General features: G+C 43.6%; 1 protein-coding gene across 2 annotated transcripts in view; it reads right to left on the bottom strand.

Annotated features, from left to right (window-relative positions):
- Positions 1-17506, bottom strand: part of ndrg3a (ndrg family member 3a) — a 31858-nt gene that overhangs the window by 13161 nt on the left and 1191 nt on the right. For both annotated transcript variants that reach the window (XM_053868446.1, XM_053868447.1), the window contains exons 2-3: positions 1557-1641; positions 624-656 (exon numbers count right to left, since the gene is read on the bottom strand). In XM_053868446.1, the coding sequence (XP_053724421.1) occupies positions 624-656; positions 1557-1613 (90 nt within the window). In that variant the 5' untranslated portion in view covers positions 1614-1641. The remainder of the gene's footprint in view (positions 1-623; positions 657-1556; positions 1642-17506) is intronic.

The raw sequence follows: 17506 nt of genomic DNA, 5'->3' as shown, positions 1-17506 counted from the left end.
TAGGAGTATTGGGACACACTACACTTACACATGAAGGTGCAAAACCCAGTGTTAGGGTGAGAAATGGGACACAGCCGTAGTTGTATGTCATTTAAATGCGTGCTTTCCTTATGGCTGCAACATCCGTGCAGAGTTCACAGCTGCTAGTACAGTCAGAAAAGCACAGTGCAAGGACATGACGCAGAGGGTCAGGTTTCCACTGCACCAAACCCCCGTGGAGCTTTGAACGCCGTCCCTGTTATCATTCTGACCACACATAGGAATCAGCTGCAGCAGAGCTGATTCACACACGTCCACAAGACCCTGGTCCCCATCAAATAAACCCCCCGCGTGTCTCTCAAGCAGGGATCAGTGCATTAATAACAATTAAATGTTTCATATATCCAACATTAATTCTGTTTGGATTCTGTGTCGAAGACGTGACTGACTGTGTCCAGAGAATGTACAAGCGGAGGATGAAGAAGTCGGCGAGCAAACAAACAGCTGCGGCAGGACGACGGCGAGAATGAGGCCACACACTGACTGATTCTAATGTCATAATCTACCTACACAATCACAGACACACCATTGCATTGCTTATGTCAACGCCAGTGAAAGGCGCAGAAAGAAAGCATGTCACATACCTGGCAGTCAAAGTCTTGGAAGTTGCGAGCGTTCTGGAAAATAAAGACACACAGAGTGGGAAATGAATGACAAACTAGAATCAAACTAGATTCACATTCATCACATAGGAAACAGTTATAAAAACTGAAACGTGTATGACAAGTCTTCCCATAGGTTGCATGTAAATGTTTAAACACTGGTGCCATAGATAACTGGTGCAGCTACAGTATCATCTGCATTTTTAATCCTTCAGCTCAACTGGACGCACGAGGGAGAAGCTCAGCGCTCCTGAGAGACTCACTTGTTCGTGCAGATGGTGGCTTTAAATTGTCATCCAAAAATGGCTGGCAAATCGGTTGTTGGCAGGACTCACGTTTCCTTTACTTCCAAACAAAATTGGGATTTCATACGCGCTATCATTGTCTAAACTGCATTTTCACAAGCTGACCGCTAGGTGGAGCAAGATGTCTACTTCAGCTGGAGACGTTTGTCTCCTTGATTCCAAGTGATCATTAACTGTAGAAACTTCACCCATCACTAAAATTCAGTTTTCCTCTTTGGGTTTAGTACCTCAGTCACCCAGTTATTGGGTAGAAGAAACATTTTCCGTCGGGTACATCCACTTAGCAAAGAAATGAGGTCACAAGTGGAAGATAAGACAGATTTTTTTTCTCCAAAAGACTTGGCCTTTTCTCAATTTCTGGTACTTTAACTCTGATTCTATTCCAGGACCCTTGCACATTTAAGCACCAGTTTCCATCTACTGCGGTTTCTCTGCTGAGTTCAGTTCTTTCTTTCTCAACTCAAGCAGTTATTAATAATTCACTGTGATGAAGGCTGCAGTGGGTGCACACTACCGTTTCATGCCTTCGCCTATAGGAGCACCAGCCACCAGTTTTGGGGTTGTATTGCCAGGGCATAGTCCAGACCAACACGAGCTTTTAAACGCTCACCTTATTGGTCAGCAGCGGCTTGATCTCGGTCAGTTGCACATCCTGCAGCTCGTCCATCGTCCTGGTGTGGTCAGTGTAACCCGATCTGCACAAAAGGCGGGACACGTGTTAGAAGAGCGAAAGACTGATGTAATGCTGCGACAGGCCATCGCAGTCCGGTTACATATTAACGACCAAAGGAAATTTCCATGTAAATGTCACACCCCATCCTTGACTTCAGAAGCGAGATGTTAAAAATGCATGGCGCAATACTGATGATCAGAGGAAAATACGTCCTTGCTTCTGACAGATTTCACTTTTGTTCAGCTTGGATGTTAAGTTAGGCAGAACACAGCCTTTAATCTGCTCCTTTCTCATCAAATTTCTTCGCAGTGGATGTATAATATAATATAATATATGATATTCTATGATGCATGGTTTATGGATTAATACCACTCATGCAGCCCAGAGTCGCACTACACCTGCTGTGAAGTTAGTTGTACAATGTATATTTGATCCACCAACTGCGCCAACCACAGTTCCACTGCTTGGACGCAGTTCAGCAGGACGCCCTAAATTTGCCTGTGTACTTGCCTAACCATAGTGGTGCCATACTGGCTTCCATGAAGGATGTTCCTCACCAGTGATTTTGCTGAGTGAACACTAGTGACGGGAATAAAAGGCTGGTGTATCGGTCCTCCCTCCCCTCAGGACAGACATTAGGACGCTCTGTCTCAAAATACTAGCGAAAAGCCTGTTGACTAGTCACAGTCTATCCAAAGGATTAGTAACGATTTGGGTCATAATGGTCATGGAGCCTGAGCCATTTCTCCTCTAACTGTAGACTGTTCAAAAAAGAGAGTTACGATGACACGATCCGTCAGCATATGAAGTCATTGGCGACTAATGTAATAGCCGATCATGGTCGACTATGTCAGCTAGTCACTGCAGCCTGAGTGACAAGTATAATATTTAACAAGGTCTTATGTGACCCCCGCATTTTTGCACAAAGTGAAACGGTTAGCTCACATGGTTGTGGGATAATAAATGCAAAGTACGATCTGTTAAGTTATATTTGAATGGATTTCACTCATTGTAACAAACGTAAATAGAAAATAAGGCAAAAGGGTGCAATTAGATTAAATCCAGACATTCAATGCAGCTTGTTTTCAAACAACAGGAGCAGCTGTGGCCCAGGTCCCACACATTCCTCTCACTACTTGACATCACATGGTCATAATATAATTTGCATCTGATCATCCAAGACTCAGAGCATAGAGGTCATTTTCTGTAAAATATTCCCAGAAAAAGGTCACACATGGCTCATGTGTGGTTTAACAATAAGCTTCCATTTGTTTTCACCTTGTACGTCCTTGAGTAGAATGACCCAACAGACAGAAAAACCCTCCACAGCACTGACATGGTGCCTGTAAGCTCCCTGTTTGCACAAGGTGAGGACAGGAAGTGGTAGTGAATTACCTGGCTGTGCCCTGGAAAACAGTTCATGTTGCACAATTAGCAAATGAAGCCTCAGGCTATTCAAGGTCGGTGAGCACAATGGAAACTCTATTATACAGATCTACATTTCAAAACTACGACAAAAGAGGGAGACGCCAATGCAAGGTGGAAGAATACAGCCAGTTCCTGAGTCGGAGGAATGAACCTCGAGTATCGGATGACCTTCACCGACAGTGGGAGGTACCTGCAGCTGTGATGTCACACCACGTCTGCATCACCAGCAGTGTCATCCTCAGACTCGCCAACAAAGGTCTGAACAGACAGCTGCCGCCTCACACAGCGCTCTGGTCAGAGGTGACCCTGTGACCCAGTGCACGTTGCTTGGTAACGGTTGAAAAAGCAGATGGACGTGGATGAATCCTCAAATTACATAAAGCAATCCCAGAAACGAAATCTGTTCTCCAGAGGAAGTGAAAACAAGCTGCATAAAATCCCTGCTGACAAATCCGGCTCAAGGGTGGAACTTAATAATATTTAGACAAGTGTACAAGGAAGGAAAAAAAAAACCAAACAAATAGTCTGCATGCCTCAGCAGATTGAGCGTATTGAGCGCTTCAATCCACAATTTCCTCTGGCTGTCACAGAGAGAGGGAAGCAGGTGAAGGCAGTTTTAATTGAAGCTGACCACCCGGATAATGAGAGGTTTTCACAGGGGAAGGTCAGGGCAAGCTTTAGATCAAGTAACAGGCTCATGAGGGCAGAACTGACAGCCCAACACTTTGGACCTCATATTCGCAGTCGGCTTTCAAAGGACTGACTTCACAGAAAAGCATGGGCGACAAGTCAATGTCGGGACCTAAAAATTGGTCGCAACGCTGCTTTGAAGGAAAAAAAAAATCAGCATTTATGTTATTAAACTAACAGTGAACCGTTAAATATGATGTTCATACCTCACATGTTGACATGGCAACAATAAAAACTCGAGTTTTTAATCATGACAACTAAATCGCTCTCCATTCTGCAGCCGCCCTCACGCAGTCCGTCTCGTCATATGCACAAGTTCTGCAAGCAACGGACGCGTTCTTGTCATTTAGTTATTACGGTTTTTCCATTAATGGCATTATTCCATTACAGCATTTTCCCATTAAAAACATGCTAAAAACCACCATAATCATGACCATGACCTGCTTGACCTTATCCGCTTGTTTCCACTACATATTAACACATTTGATCACGCAAGATTTCATCTTTAAAAAAAGAGATCATTATTCTGAAGGCACGGCGGCTCTCATTTAAGACGTGGCCATGCGCCACGATCGTTGTAGTGGGAACCCTGCGTCCTGCGTGGTTGTTGGTTTCCAGCAACAAAAGCGACTTCCCCCATCTCTCAAGTCGCATGAAAGAAGTAGGTCAATCTTCTGGGGACAAGTCTCAACTCAGTGGAAAGTCAATATGGCAGATCATGGAGGCAGAATGGTCGCCCTTTAAAACTATTGCAGCTGTTTATTAAAGAAAACTCTGGGCCAACAGGTCCATCAAGCCAGGAACCTCTACGGTCAACTTCTCTCCAATTCACTTATTTGCCTTGTTGATGACTTTTCCGACTCTTGGTACATCACATTCAATTGGTTAACACACGCATGATAATTTAATACGACAGCTGTCGTCTGATAAGTGTTGCGACAAAGAAAGACAGCGTCGCCTCAAACAAGTCGCAGTGCGATTTGTCACATGTCATGACGGCTACATCCGTTGCTTCTTCTTTACGACTTGTCTCTGATGATCTCATTCTGGGCTCAACTACGCAGCTAGGTTTGAGCGGACATGGCTGAATTGTCGTGCGAGCGGGCGTCTTGTTAAAGCAACCCAACCATGTGCCGCTGAACAGTTCTATTTATAGCATTGTTAGGAACAGAATTTTACAGAAGAGCTCTCCCAAATGAACCATTTTTTCCCCACACATTTGAGCCAGCCTCTGTGCTTCGACAAAATTTCCAAGTCAGTCTGCTGACGACACGGTCTATTGAATCAGGACTACCACCGGAAAACAAAGCGCGGAGGCAAACCAAAAATCACTTGGCCAAAGAGAACAACAGCATGCATTTTTAACTGAGCCAATGCCATTTTAAAAATGAATTTACATAGACAAAGGTACAGTGCTGCCAAGATCTGGTTATTAGAGCTAAGAAGGAATACATGCATTTAAAGCAGACATGGCCGCCGGATAGATTTGAGTAGAACTTAGCAACATTCACTGAGCACTTTACACCGGACAGAAGACATCTCTATTAGCAACAGCCCGACCCTCTCCCCACCTTCTGCTGCACGCCTCCTCATTAGGTGCAGCTGTTGCCATAGAGACAAAGCTGGCTGCTGATGTTTATTCTAGGACGGGTCAACCCCAAGGGACAGATGTGAGGCAAGCAAACAAGGGGAATAGAAAGCGCAAGAACCAGGAGTATTAATACAGTGAAAGAGAAACAGCCATTGGGTCTCCAATGAGCCATGACCACTGGATGGAAGCGACACCACAGCTTAGTGTAACCGAACAGGAAATCCAGACAAGTATTCCACTGTGACAGGAGGAAAACCATGTTTGCAATCCGAGCCGCTTGCTGGAATTGTCCCACATTCAGACAGTAATGTTACCGTGGGAGAGGATGGGGGGATTGGAGGAGATTATAATGTAGAGCAAATACCCACAAAAGCAGGGCTATTAAAGGAAGACGATTGAGGAGCCCTATTGTACATCACCGTCTCATCCCTGCGCTTTAGAATTCCTGCCACGCAGCAGCGACCAGGGCGTCTGTGCTGAATGAACAAACGACCGCAGGAACAAATTGAGTCAGAGGCAAACCACAGGAGACTCCTGCCAGGCAACAGAGGTCGTGGATACTACACTATGACGCCTGTGGGACACCAGGCGCACGTCTGATCTGATCACATTTAATTGCAAAGACATGTTGACATCTGTAAGTTTATTTAAAGGATGATACATTTAGCACGGCCTCACACAAAGCACTGCATCTGGTGTGGTAGAACTGAAATTTGAGTGGCTTCCTATGTAAAGTGACCACCTATTTAGTTTCTTTCTTATGATCGTATGGGCTTGTTTTAGCTCGGGGATGACTCTGGGAAAGGAAGCTGGATGTTGTGGCCTTGCAATGGGAAAGAGGTGGTAGATGATTGAATGAATGATGAAAAAGTGTTATGAACATATGGCTGCTTTTATTGTTTTGCTGTCAGTGCACTCTCCGTCTGTCACCTTCCATCAATATCCATGTCACCTGGGCGCTAGGAAAGGTCTCTAAGCTGGATGAGAGGTGATCTCCATCCTGCCGCTAAGGCCACTCTCAACTTGACTGCCATGGCAACTGTGACTTCACTTCTCCTTTGATCATCATCATCATCATTCTTGTGCAGCCAACTGCTGCTCTGACCCTTCCAGGTTCACTAGAGAAGTCATATACAGGTAATCGTCTTCTAGGCACCACACCGGCATCATGTTGCAGTATAGTGAAGAGGAAAGAAGAAAAACAAACCAATCACAGCACATTTTAGACGCTATAACAATTGAAACACTAGATATTGTTGACTCAGTGTGAAATTTTGTAGCAGAATGTGAGCCAAAAGGCACCGTGGGCGACCAGAGCGAAGCAACAAACAGGAGGAAGGCCTGGTGAGCACTGACGTCCAACGTGAGCTCTTAGATTATCGGTCACAGGAGGACAAAGCGAAGGAAATGTATCTCATTTGTGATATGTACAAGTGCGAGTCTATTATAACTACATATATATATATATTCACTTGTACATATCACAAATGAGATACATGACAGAGAGAAGAGTCAAATAAATGAATCAGTCAAGGTAAGGAGTTTCAGGGATGGAAGTGCTGATGGAGACAGAATCAGACTCCATCTGTCTCATCAAAATCCCGATTACGCATCTGTGGGATGCATTTTTACTCGAAACAGAAAGAAATTCAACTGAGTTACCACCTCACCAACAAGGAGAGCAACAACTGCAGCCTACTTTTAACTACAAACTCCATAGAAGCATTGTGTGGAGCCGAGGTTCACGCCAAAATGTCAAACATGCCAACACAGAGCCAACGCTTCCCAATATGAACATGTTTGCTTCTTCTTTTTCTCTTTGTGAAGACAGTTGTTGTGGCCCCCCAAAACTCTAATCCCTACATTTGAGGACCGCATCACACAGCATATGCTTGCTCTGTGACTTTGAAGTAATGTGGACGACACTCGATCACATGAATGGTGCCTGCATCCATCAACAAGTCATGGGTATAAGTTTGAATCGAGCATCTTATTGAATATCTTGAATATAAACCGCGGATTTTGATTGGCTGCCCGGTTGACTGAACTCATCCACGACACATTCAAGAGATGTGTTGGAACTTGGCGTTCCACCTAAATTGCTGTCCATCAAAATGTAAAAAAAATATTGATTAATATCGATTCTGTGGAAAAACATCAATATTTATTTACAACATATATGTGAATTGACTTTTGACTCACCCCTAGTTACTGATAATAACTGATGTAATAAGTACAGACTACCGTAAAACAAAGATGTTGACATCACTTTTCCCAACATTTGCTATCAAGAAAACACGATAAAACTAATCATCCATTTCAAAACATAAATGGTCGGCGTCCTAAGCCAACATCGATCAACCTCTCTAGTCATACGTGTGACTTTTGTGTCCTCATGAACTGCATTAATGTATTTCTCTAATGCAAAACTTAACTTTTATTTTACTTTTTCTAGGATCTAGGATCATAATAACCTTCGAGCAACATGTCCACTGTCCAAACTTAACTTGGTCTCTTCAGCTGTCCCTCAGATGCACTCGTCACTGGAGTGAAACCTCAATATTACTATCACTAATTCTAACCACGCTACTTGTCCTTTGGTCACAAAGGAATAAATCTACAAATAGACTAATATTGCTGAGGTTTTACAGACGCTGAAGAGTGAAGGTTAAGTAGCGACAAGAAATGGACTTTCCATAGTCCAAGACACGTAACTTGAACGAGTCATGGATGTTACATCTTTTGCAGAGAAGCATGAATGTGAAGTTGCTGAAATTTGGATTGAACTGAAACCTAACTTCAGCAAAAACCTCCACCGGAATTCAGCTAATAATAAGAACTCCACAATCTAGTTGGACAAAAAGAACAACAACACAATGCAGTAATGTCAACGCAGCTTTCTAGACTTTTCCTTTCGTCACTCCATGTCATTTCCCCCGTCAACATTAATAACTAGGCTAAGCTTGTGTTTACAGTTTCTGTTAAAGCGGAGGTGAAACCCGCACCAGAGTAAAGCTAATGGACTGTAACAGGCTCAGTTCCAGATTATTCCTTAAGTCGAGCCGTTCTGCAAGAGAATTAGAAGAGGAAAATCCGGTCGTTTCAGCATCTCCTGCACCAGTGGGAGCAGCCCGATCTTGTCAGGTCAATATCAAGTGCTGCTCGGACAGTCGAAGAGAAAGCTCTGCAAGCTTCCAGAGGGAAAAGAATTTGGAAGGATTTTTTATCGTTGTTTGAGGGATGAGCTGATAGCTTGTTCAAAAAAGTCGGTACGATAATGAGCCCAGTCGAATCCACGCCAGCAAATGCAGGTAATAAACTGCTCATCCTCCTGAGGCCTCATTATTTGGATCGTCCTCAAGACAGCACAATTCTCCTGATCAAGAAAACCAGGTCTATTTCTAACATCGTGACTAAAAAAACACTAGGTTCTCATCTATTTTTTTCAATAAATTAAAAATAGCTCTTCCATTCAAGAAATAATTGGCGTCCACCATGCCAGGACACGCTCCCGTCCAACAACCCTCCAAACAGATATGTGCTTGTAGACACTAAAATAATTGCATTCTCAGCTGCAGAGCGCCTTTGAATTACAAGAAAAGAACCTCATGTGTTTGAACATTATGCTCTGTTATGTACAGCTTCCTCCTACTAAATGTAGATTTGAAATAGATCGCTTTTAAGGAAGTTGATCAGGGAAAATGAAATAGAACAATCTGGAGCTCCACGAGCAGCACTCAGTGTTCACCCAGCCATGGTCCGGCCACCCACCCACAAATAGTATCCTGGAAGTCAACTACTAGTTGGCTGCTACTTGCTTTAGGGGTGTTTGAAATAGTGATGTATTGAGGACTTGTCTTTTCACTTAGGTAACGTAGACTGCTGTGTCAGCCTGAGACATTTCATTTGAACTACTACAGTGGTACCTCGGTTTTCGAATGTCCCGGACTTCGAACAAATCGGAGTTCGAACAAAAAATTTTTAGAACTTCCACACCCCTGAAAAAAAGCCTGAAAAACCATAACGTGCACAGACCGATCAGCTGACCCACGACACGCTTTGTTATTGTGTATAACGCAGCCTCTGTATGCAGACGTGTCCCGTCAGCAACATTTACTGACTGTTTTTTCTTCATATTGAGGTGTAAAACCTTTCCTGTCTCTGCACTGGACCGTGGTAGAGTGTCACAGGGGAGGTGCTCGCTCTCCACACCTCCACTCCAGGGTTTGATGTCCTGTTGTGGGCTGGAGCTGGGACAGGGATGAGGCCAGTCTGGGACAGAGCGTGACTTGGTTTATGACTTTGTCACAGCCAAACTGCACAGAAGCGCACATTCAGAGCTGGACACGCACCGGGCACCTCTTCACTTCTGGAGAGACGTCACTCACTCGGCAACCCCTCCCACATGCAGCGGCCACACACATAGAGGAACAGCCACCTGCAGCAGACACTCTACATTCACTCCTACAAAAGACTAGTTTAAGGCTTGGAACGCATTGTTTCTTTTTCCATTCATTGTAATGGGAAAAATCGATTCAGATTTCGAACAAATCGCTTCTTGAACGGCCTTCTGGAATGGATTGTGGTCGAGAACCGAGGTACCACTGTATTTGATCCAAACTACTTCAGATTTTCTTTTAAAACTATGGCGGAGCCTCCCATTCTCACCGCCTCTTATCCACTAACAGTAAAATTGTAGTTTTTAATCATGAGAAGTCATGGAATTGTCATGGGAATTGATAACATTTTCAATGATTTGGCTGCTTTGCGATTCTCAATGGAAAAAAAGGAAGTGAAATAGGCCAATTAGTATCAATAGATTCGGGCACCGTTTCAGATTAGAGCAATTCCATTTATGATGCCATTCACTGAAACCGTTCGTGAAGATTACCAGTTTTTAATTAAAAAGAAGTTTGATAAAATGAAGTGGAAACATTGCAACACACGGAAAACTGACATCGTAACATGGAATAGGATTGTGCGTTTTTTATGGAAAAAAAACCTAACAACATCATAACAGAAATTCAATTACTGCTCTCAAAGCTGGAGGACTCCTGCAGGAAAGCACCAGGTGAATGATGAGCCAAGGGCACCGGCTCTTGGAAGAAAGACGCACCAAACAGCCTGGACAGCAGCCCCAAGATGCCCAAACACCACTTCCGACACAATCGCTCAACACGTGGTGGAGGGGTCACCAGACATTCAGACTGGAAAGTTTGAATAAACAAGGTGAGAATCTAAGCATGCGTCTTTCTGTGTCATAAGGAGGTAAGGGAACAGCAAAGCACCTCATTTGGAGTTTATTGGATGTTTTTTTAATATCCTCAGTTCATGATATTTCATGTGTTACGCTGCTTCACAAGTGTCTCGTGGTAGCGCCACTGGCGTTGTGGATTAAGGCAACGAACGCAGGTCGAAGTTGATCAAATCTCTTCAGTCACAGGAGATTTATTTTGAGTTTAACAAATGTTTTCATCATAAATTCCACCAAAGCACGTGTGGCACTGTTTCATCAGTAGCATCAGTCAAAGGCAGAGGTGACCACCTCTGCTCATTCAACCAATTTTTCAAGGTTCTGAGTCTTTGGATGTGGGTCCAGTTTGGTCTGTCAACTCTTTATTGCACTGATATATTCCCGTCTCACTGGATTCCACTGTGAATGTTGCCCGTTAACATGGCGACAGCAGCTCACAATGCCATGCAAATCACATGCCCTTTCCAGCCCTATAGGAGGCACTAAACAAAACTTTTCAAGTTGCACTCATACAAAACATTCCATCAGGACACGGCGCAGACATTAGTCAGAGAAAGCACACACACACACACACACAAAACCAAACTCTTATATAAGGAGCTCAGTTCAACCAAGAATCTATTTTCAGGCAATAAGATAAAACAAGCATTCAGACGTTCCAGAAATAAACCTCGATTGTAAAATATCACATTCGCTACGACTGACTTATCGCCTCCTGGGAGACAGAAGACTGAGGCAGAGACGCTCGGTCGCAAGCGAATGAAATATCCGGAGCAATCAGTCGGCCGTGAATGACAACATAATGGATTGAAATGTTGTCGAGGCCGTGCTTGGAGTGGACATGGGTTACTACAAATGAGAGAATCAATGGAGAGAACGATGGTGCGCACACACAGATGGGGAATATTATGCATGTCCTTCCAGTATTGATCATTTGACTGGGAGAATATTCAAGGATTTACCAGACCATGAATATAGATCAAGACAAGTAGCATAGTTAGAATTGGTGTTGAAGATATTGAGGTTTCACCCCAGAGATTGGGGCATCTATAAAGTATATCTTAACCCCCTGTCTACTCAACAATGCTCCACTCCTTCCCTGTGATTGACACACTGGACAGTCATCAATCTATTTGTCTATGCTTTTGGACCGTAGGAGGAAAACGGAGTGCCCAGCGGAAACGCAGTCAGGCATGAGGAGAGCAAACTCCTCCTACAAGGACCCTTGCCTCTCTACAGCCGCCTTGAAAAGAATTTGAACAGCAACTTAGTAAAAAAGACGCAGATAAACAGTCAGGTTTAATGTCAAAAGTCAAGTGATAATTTAAATGAACAAATAGGGGAAAATCAGACAGATTGTAGAGTAATTACTCACTGTAAAAAAAAAGTTAAAGCAGCTTTATATAAACATGTCATGTTTTCTCTTAATTTTCATGGATTCTTTGAATTATTTTTTTTTTCTACTGTTTATTTTTCAAATTTTACAAAGTAGAGGTATTATGATTGAAAATGATACATACAATGGTTTATAACATGTAAGAAAAGACATAGAGAACAATAAAATAAAAATAAAATACAGACACAGAAAAACACTGGGGATATTATAATAACTTATAATTCCGATAAGGTTGGATTTCTTTGCTGAAAAATGTTCCATTTTGTCCATCTTTTTGTGTGCAACCCAGTTTTCAGTCTCAACAGAGAGGTCAAATGCTCCATCTGCCATATTTCTTCAATAATATCAGTCTAACTTCGTACATCAGGTCCAGTTTGAATTCATTTTAATTTAATTTATTTAAATCATACACTTTTTGTATGGGCTATGTGTTTCTTTTAAATAATCTATATACTTATTTCAGTCATTTATACTAATTCATATAATAGCAAAAGTATATAATATTATTTTGGTTTCTTCATTTATATTTAAATCTTAAAACTACATATATATTTACACACACATTGATTTATATAGACACATTTTTTAACTGAAAAAACAATAATACAAATGATGAAAATACTAAATGATTAAAGTTTAATTCTTCTGTCTCAATTGTGTTCTTATTTTTCTGAATTCATGAAAATATTTTATTGGTTTCTGTTTTATTCGAGTCTATCAACAAAGAAAAGAAAATAATCTGTTTCTCATGTAAGGCTAGTATGGGAATGGCAGCACAGGCATTGGCCGCAGCTAACTAACACAGACCACCGATGAATCAATAGTATTGACACAGGGTTAGTGCGGAAGAAGCAGCAGATAAAAGGGCTGGGAAAAATGTGCGTCAGGAGACACACAAGTCCAGATAAATCTGCCCTGGCAGGTCAGAAAGGTGTGATCCTGAATGAATGAGCCGCTGCTGTATCAGACTATAAATAAGATTGAACGGTCAGAACTGTCAGCCCCTCACTTAGTGTCTGTTATTGAGCGGCTGCCCTTCCCAGCAGCCCCCGGCCGCAGGGATGTCCTGAGCCACGCTCGTCTCAGTCTCTGAGTAATCATCATTTCCAAAGGGCTGGACGCTTGCTGGCTGCGTCTGTACTGTGAGGCTACACCAACCGAAGGGGCAGCTGTGGAAGAAGCAGCGAAGCCATCTGTGAGTCACCCTCGGAGCATAGTATGACCACACTCGGCCTCAGCTCAACAAGCAGGATGGACTCACTAAAATCACCCCCATAAAACATTCACACAGAGATATTGGAGCCTCGGTGTGGGCCTGAACAACACAGTGGGATTCACAACATGAGCTGACGCAGGCATCACATGGGCAACGCCTCTGCTTACGCGGTTATCCTTGCAGTGATCTGTCAACATGCTAAATCTCAGGAGAATGATGGTCGGCTGCTGGGGTCCCCCACCCCGCCCACATCACAGCTGGTGGCACCCCTGAGAGTCGATGACCATGCCCACATAACTAGCATCCTGTCTCTCAACACACGTAGCACATGAACACTGGGATGAGGGAGGCTTCCGATGCATGACGCAGTCACATGCTCGCGAGAGGTTGAGGTTGAGCATGTGTTTGTGTGAGGGCTCTCAAGGAACAGAAAGGACCTCGCAGTGACAACTAGTGGTTACAGTAGGTCCACATCCAAGACTTGTGGTCCACAATACGTAACGCCACGAAAATCCCTTTGTCGCGACATTATAATGCTTGGATCCAGAAGCTTGCCACAGCCGTCAGATTCAATCACGGATACTGTTACTGAAGCCGATAAAGAGAAAGGAGGGTCTTCAGGAGGTGCAATTCAGGAGATACTAATCTCTGCAGTATGTGTAGATTAGCTGCCATCACTGAACTTACAACGAAAGGAACTTGATACACCAGATTATAAAAACGAGGCTGTACCACAGGTTAACTCAGAGATGCCTCTATTTCACTTCAGATATTCAGTGTTCTCCCCACTGCTCTGGTGTTATGACCCCCTACTCTGAGTTTCCTGCATGTTCCCGCACACAGAAGGTGCTGGTTACAAAACAGCTCAGTGGTTTCCATCAGTCCAAACACGTCTATCATTTAGACTCCTCAAAAGAAATGTCTGGTGGCAGAGTGTACCCCGGAATATTCCAGCATACCAGAGTCGGTAGTCCATCTAGTGTTCCTCCTCCTCATTTGATTTTGCTTCTTGTCACTGTCTCTGACATGGATTAGAAGGAAAACCTTTAAGATGAAGACACAAAGACTGTTTTCAGGTCATAGTTTTAGTAACAATATGGATTGAATCGAGCCATTGAATGGCTGTTTTCACTGTACAGATCACCCGCTGATATGGGCCAGTGGGCTCCAACCAACACAACCTCACTCACATATATTGACGCTGTTTTTAGGACAGTATTTTTCCTGATCATTGCATCCTGAGCTGGGATCATCTCATACACCCACCAGGGAAGAAAACTGAGAAAATAAAAGGTCTGCTGTACCAAGGTGGCACATTTATCCCCATGCAATGGTCCGACCGTTGGCTGTTTCCACAAACAGCAGCGGCCACAGAATATCTGGTCTCATGATCACGACATGGTTGTGGGGTCTGCTGGAACTAATGGGTGAGTGACAGGTGAAACCTGAGTCAGAAAAACAGACTCTTATAAACCTTTAAAAAAATAGTGGGAAATGAGGTTTCTTTCCTCTCTTTCATTATTGGGTGCTGTGAGGCGGAATGGCAGTGTCATATCTGCCCTAAAATGCAAGTCTGAAGTGGCAGCAGGTGTCGGAGTCTTAAGTTACATGTAGCTGTAGTACAAAAGCAATGCTCCCTGCTGGGGAGCGATCAGTCTCAAACTGCCAGACACTGGATCTCCTCACCTGTCAGCAAGGCGGAGAGATGAATAATAAAAAACAAAGTTGAGAAGCTGAGAAAAGAGAACAGACTGAACCTCAGCTGCAGCTCCGTGGTTACCTCAGCGGTTCAAAGGGGACAGTGCTGTTTCATGTCACTGTTTAAGGGACCAACTGCCTGTTGACTTTTCAGACTGCTTCACTATTCAGCAGCATGTTTCACCAGTAAAGCAGTGTCGGACTGTCTCCATCCCACTAAAGCATAATTAGGACACTGTCATGTGAACGGCATTTTCTGAATACTTTGGCCATTGTTTACAAAATCCAAGCCCAATCAGGTCATCTACTCAGAGCCACTGAACAGAAACGTATAGATGGCAATGAGGCTTTCAGCTACGACGACCGATCATTACTGTCTGTATAACAACACCACCATGGACACCATACTGGTTTCCATGAAAAGGACGTTTCTGCCCGGTCATTTCGCAGAATACGATTCTGAAATTCACAGATTCTCAAACCTTTTGCAGCCGTAGGTTGGCCGCCATAATTGTTTACCGGCACGATTATTTGACGCTTTGTTTTTATCATAAGTTACTCTTGTGCAAATACAGATATTGGCAGTTTCTTTTTTACAAAGCAACCTGTCGTGTCAGTTGATGACCTGGTGTGTCAGGAGGGGAGGGAAGTCCTTGCAGTATTTAAGAGCTTATAAGTCAAATGCTTTCTGTCTCCCTCTTCTAGGTCATCACAAAGAAGGGCTGAAAAGTTACAAACTTAATGCCAGAAGAGGGCGTCCCTTTCAAAACGGCACCGCAGTGTTGGGGGGATCATGGGGCTCCAGGTTTCACATCTACATCCAGTGATAAGCTGCAGTAAATTCACGAGGCTGGAATCCCGGCCAGACGAAGTGCCTGCAGAGCTGGCAACCCTCGCAGTGATGCAGGGGTGAGAGTGACGACAAGAGGGACTGGCTGTCAGAACATCAGCTTAATTACACTCTCCATCTCTCCAGACATTCATCGCAGCACAATGTCCTTTTGCTCTCTCCTTCTGGTAATCCCAGCAGCGTCCTGTTAATAACTTGTATTACCGAAGCTAAACTGCTTTCATTGTAGGTTTCATCACTGATAACCCCCGCAGGCTCCACGCTGGAGGCCTTATCCGCCAACGAGACAGCTTTGATTTGGTATCCACGCCTCTGGAAGTTACGTGTCAAAACGTAAAGGATGGGTCGGACGTGTCCCTGGACGAGGCAATATATTGTTAGTGATCGCTCTTCCTGAAGGCAACAAATGTGTATTTCCCACTGATGGGTTTGTCAATGGGGATAACAGTCCACGCTACATCCATCAAACACCTGTTGCTGGAGAGCGTGCTCACTGATGGTTTATGCTTGGTTTATTATGGTGGTTGGGCCAGGGGGAAATGTAAAAGCAGAACATGGGAACAGTGACACGAACAACAGCAGTTCATGTTTCACATGATGGCTTCCTTGGCTTCCTGTTCCTGAGAAATATGCTACAGTATGTCCCAGATCCAACTCAGAAGCGCACGAGTTTGATATTAGTTTTGATATCAAAGACCTTCTCTGAAGCATGGAAGAACATTTGATGGACGTCAGTCTTTTCAGCAGAGGTCAGCCTCTTCTGATCACTGTCCTTTATCAAATCCATAAACCCCATTGATCGCCTTCCTCCTCTTCATCTCCATCTCCAGAAATTCTTCCATGTTCCCTGTCTCCTCTCCACATCTCCAAATCATCTGGCTTCCCTCACTTTGCGTCCGAACATCTCCACAACCCTCTGACATGCTCTTTTAGTCGCTCTTTTGGCCCCCCTTCGCTGGTATTTTGGCCCCTGACACTGAGATTTTCCCAGCCTAGGGGAAGTTTACCACTGTTTCAGTCATTGTGTAGTCAAGTGTGATTCAGAATGTCAACACACCTGTCAGAAGTTGAGAAGGCCTCCTCCTTTTAAGGATAAGCCTTAAGGACATACAATGCACACTCTCTTTCTGTCACTTTTTCGCAGCTATACATCATTGCAGCTCACATTACACACCTCTTCAGCATCTACTCCTCCTGGCTCTCAGAACAAATCACCATATCATCAGCAAACATCATGTTCAAAAGATGAAGAAAAGGCAGAAGCTCCTGATCTCTAAGTTTGTTTAACTTCCTCTGACTCTGTGGATGTTAATATTAGACATCGGGTGACTAAGCTTAGATTAACAATGTAAGAGCGGCGTTCCTTTACAGCAACCACAATCTTTGATGAAATATTGGATTTTGGCAAGAAAATTTGTTCCAGCGACATGTTTTTCACTATGATCAACTACAGCTGAGCACAGGATGTACATTTCATTTCAAACACATCCAAATATGGAACAACTGAATGGCTGTTAATGCAACGCAGGTATTATTGGACCTCAAACCTAAACACACGACTTCACCACCTTAAATCATTGCTTCCACCCACAGTAAGACTGAACCTCTCGCAGCACTTGTGGACTTCACACACTGATAAAAGCAAGCCTGACAGACCCATGACAGAGTGTTGCAATAAAAGACAACGCTGCGAGCTTTCCTCTGAACTCAAGTTAGAAATTGCAGCTCGGGAAAGTTTAATAAACAACCTCATAGCAATAATCA

This window comes from Synchiropus splendidus, chromosome 6 (assembly GCF_027744825.2).
Source record: "Synchiropus splendidus isolate RoL2022-P1 chromosome 6, RoL_Sspl_1.0, whole genome shotgun sequence".
NCBI classification, from domain to species: Eukaryota; Metazoa; Chordata; class Actinopteri; order Syngnathiformes; family Callionymidae; genus Synchiropus; species Synchiropus splendidus.
This window is presented reverse-complemented; position numbering and strand designations above follow the sequence as displayed.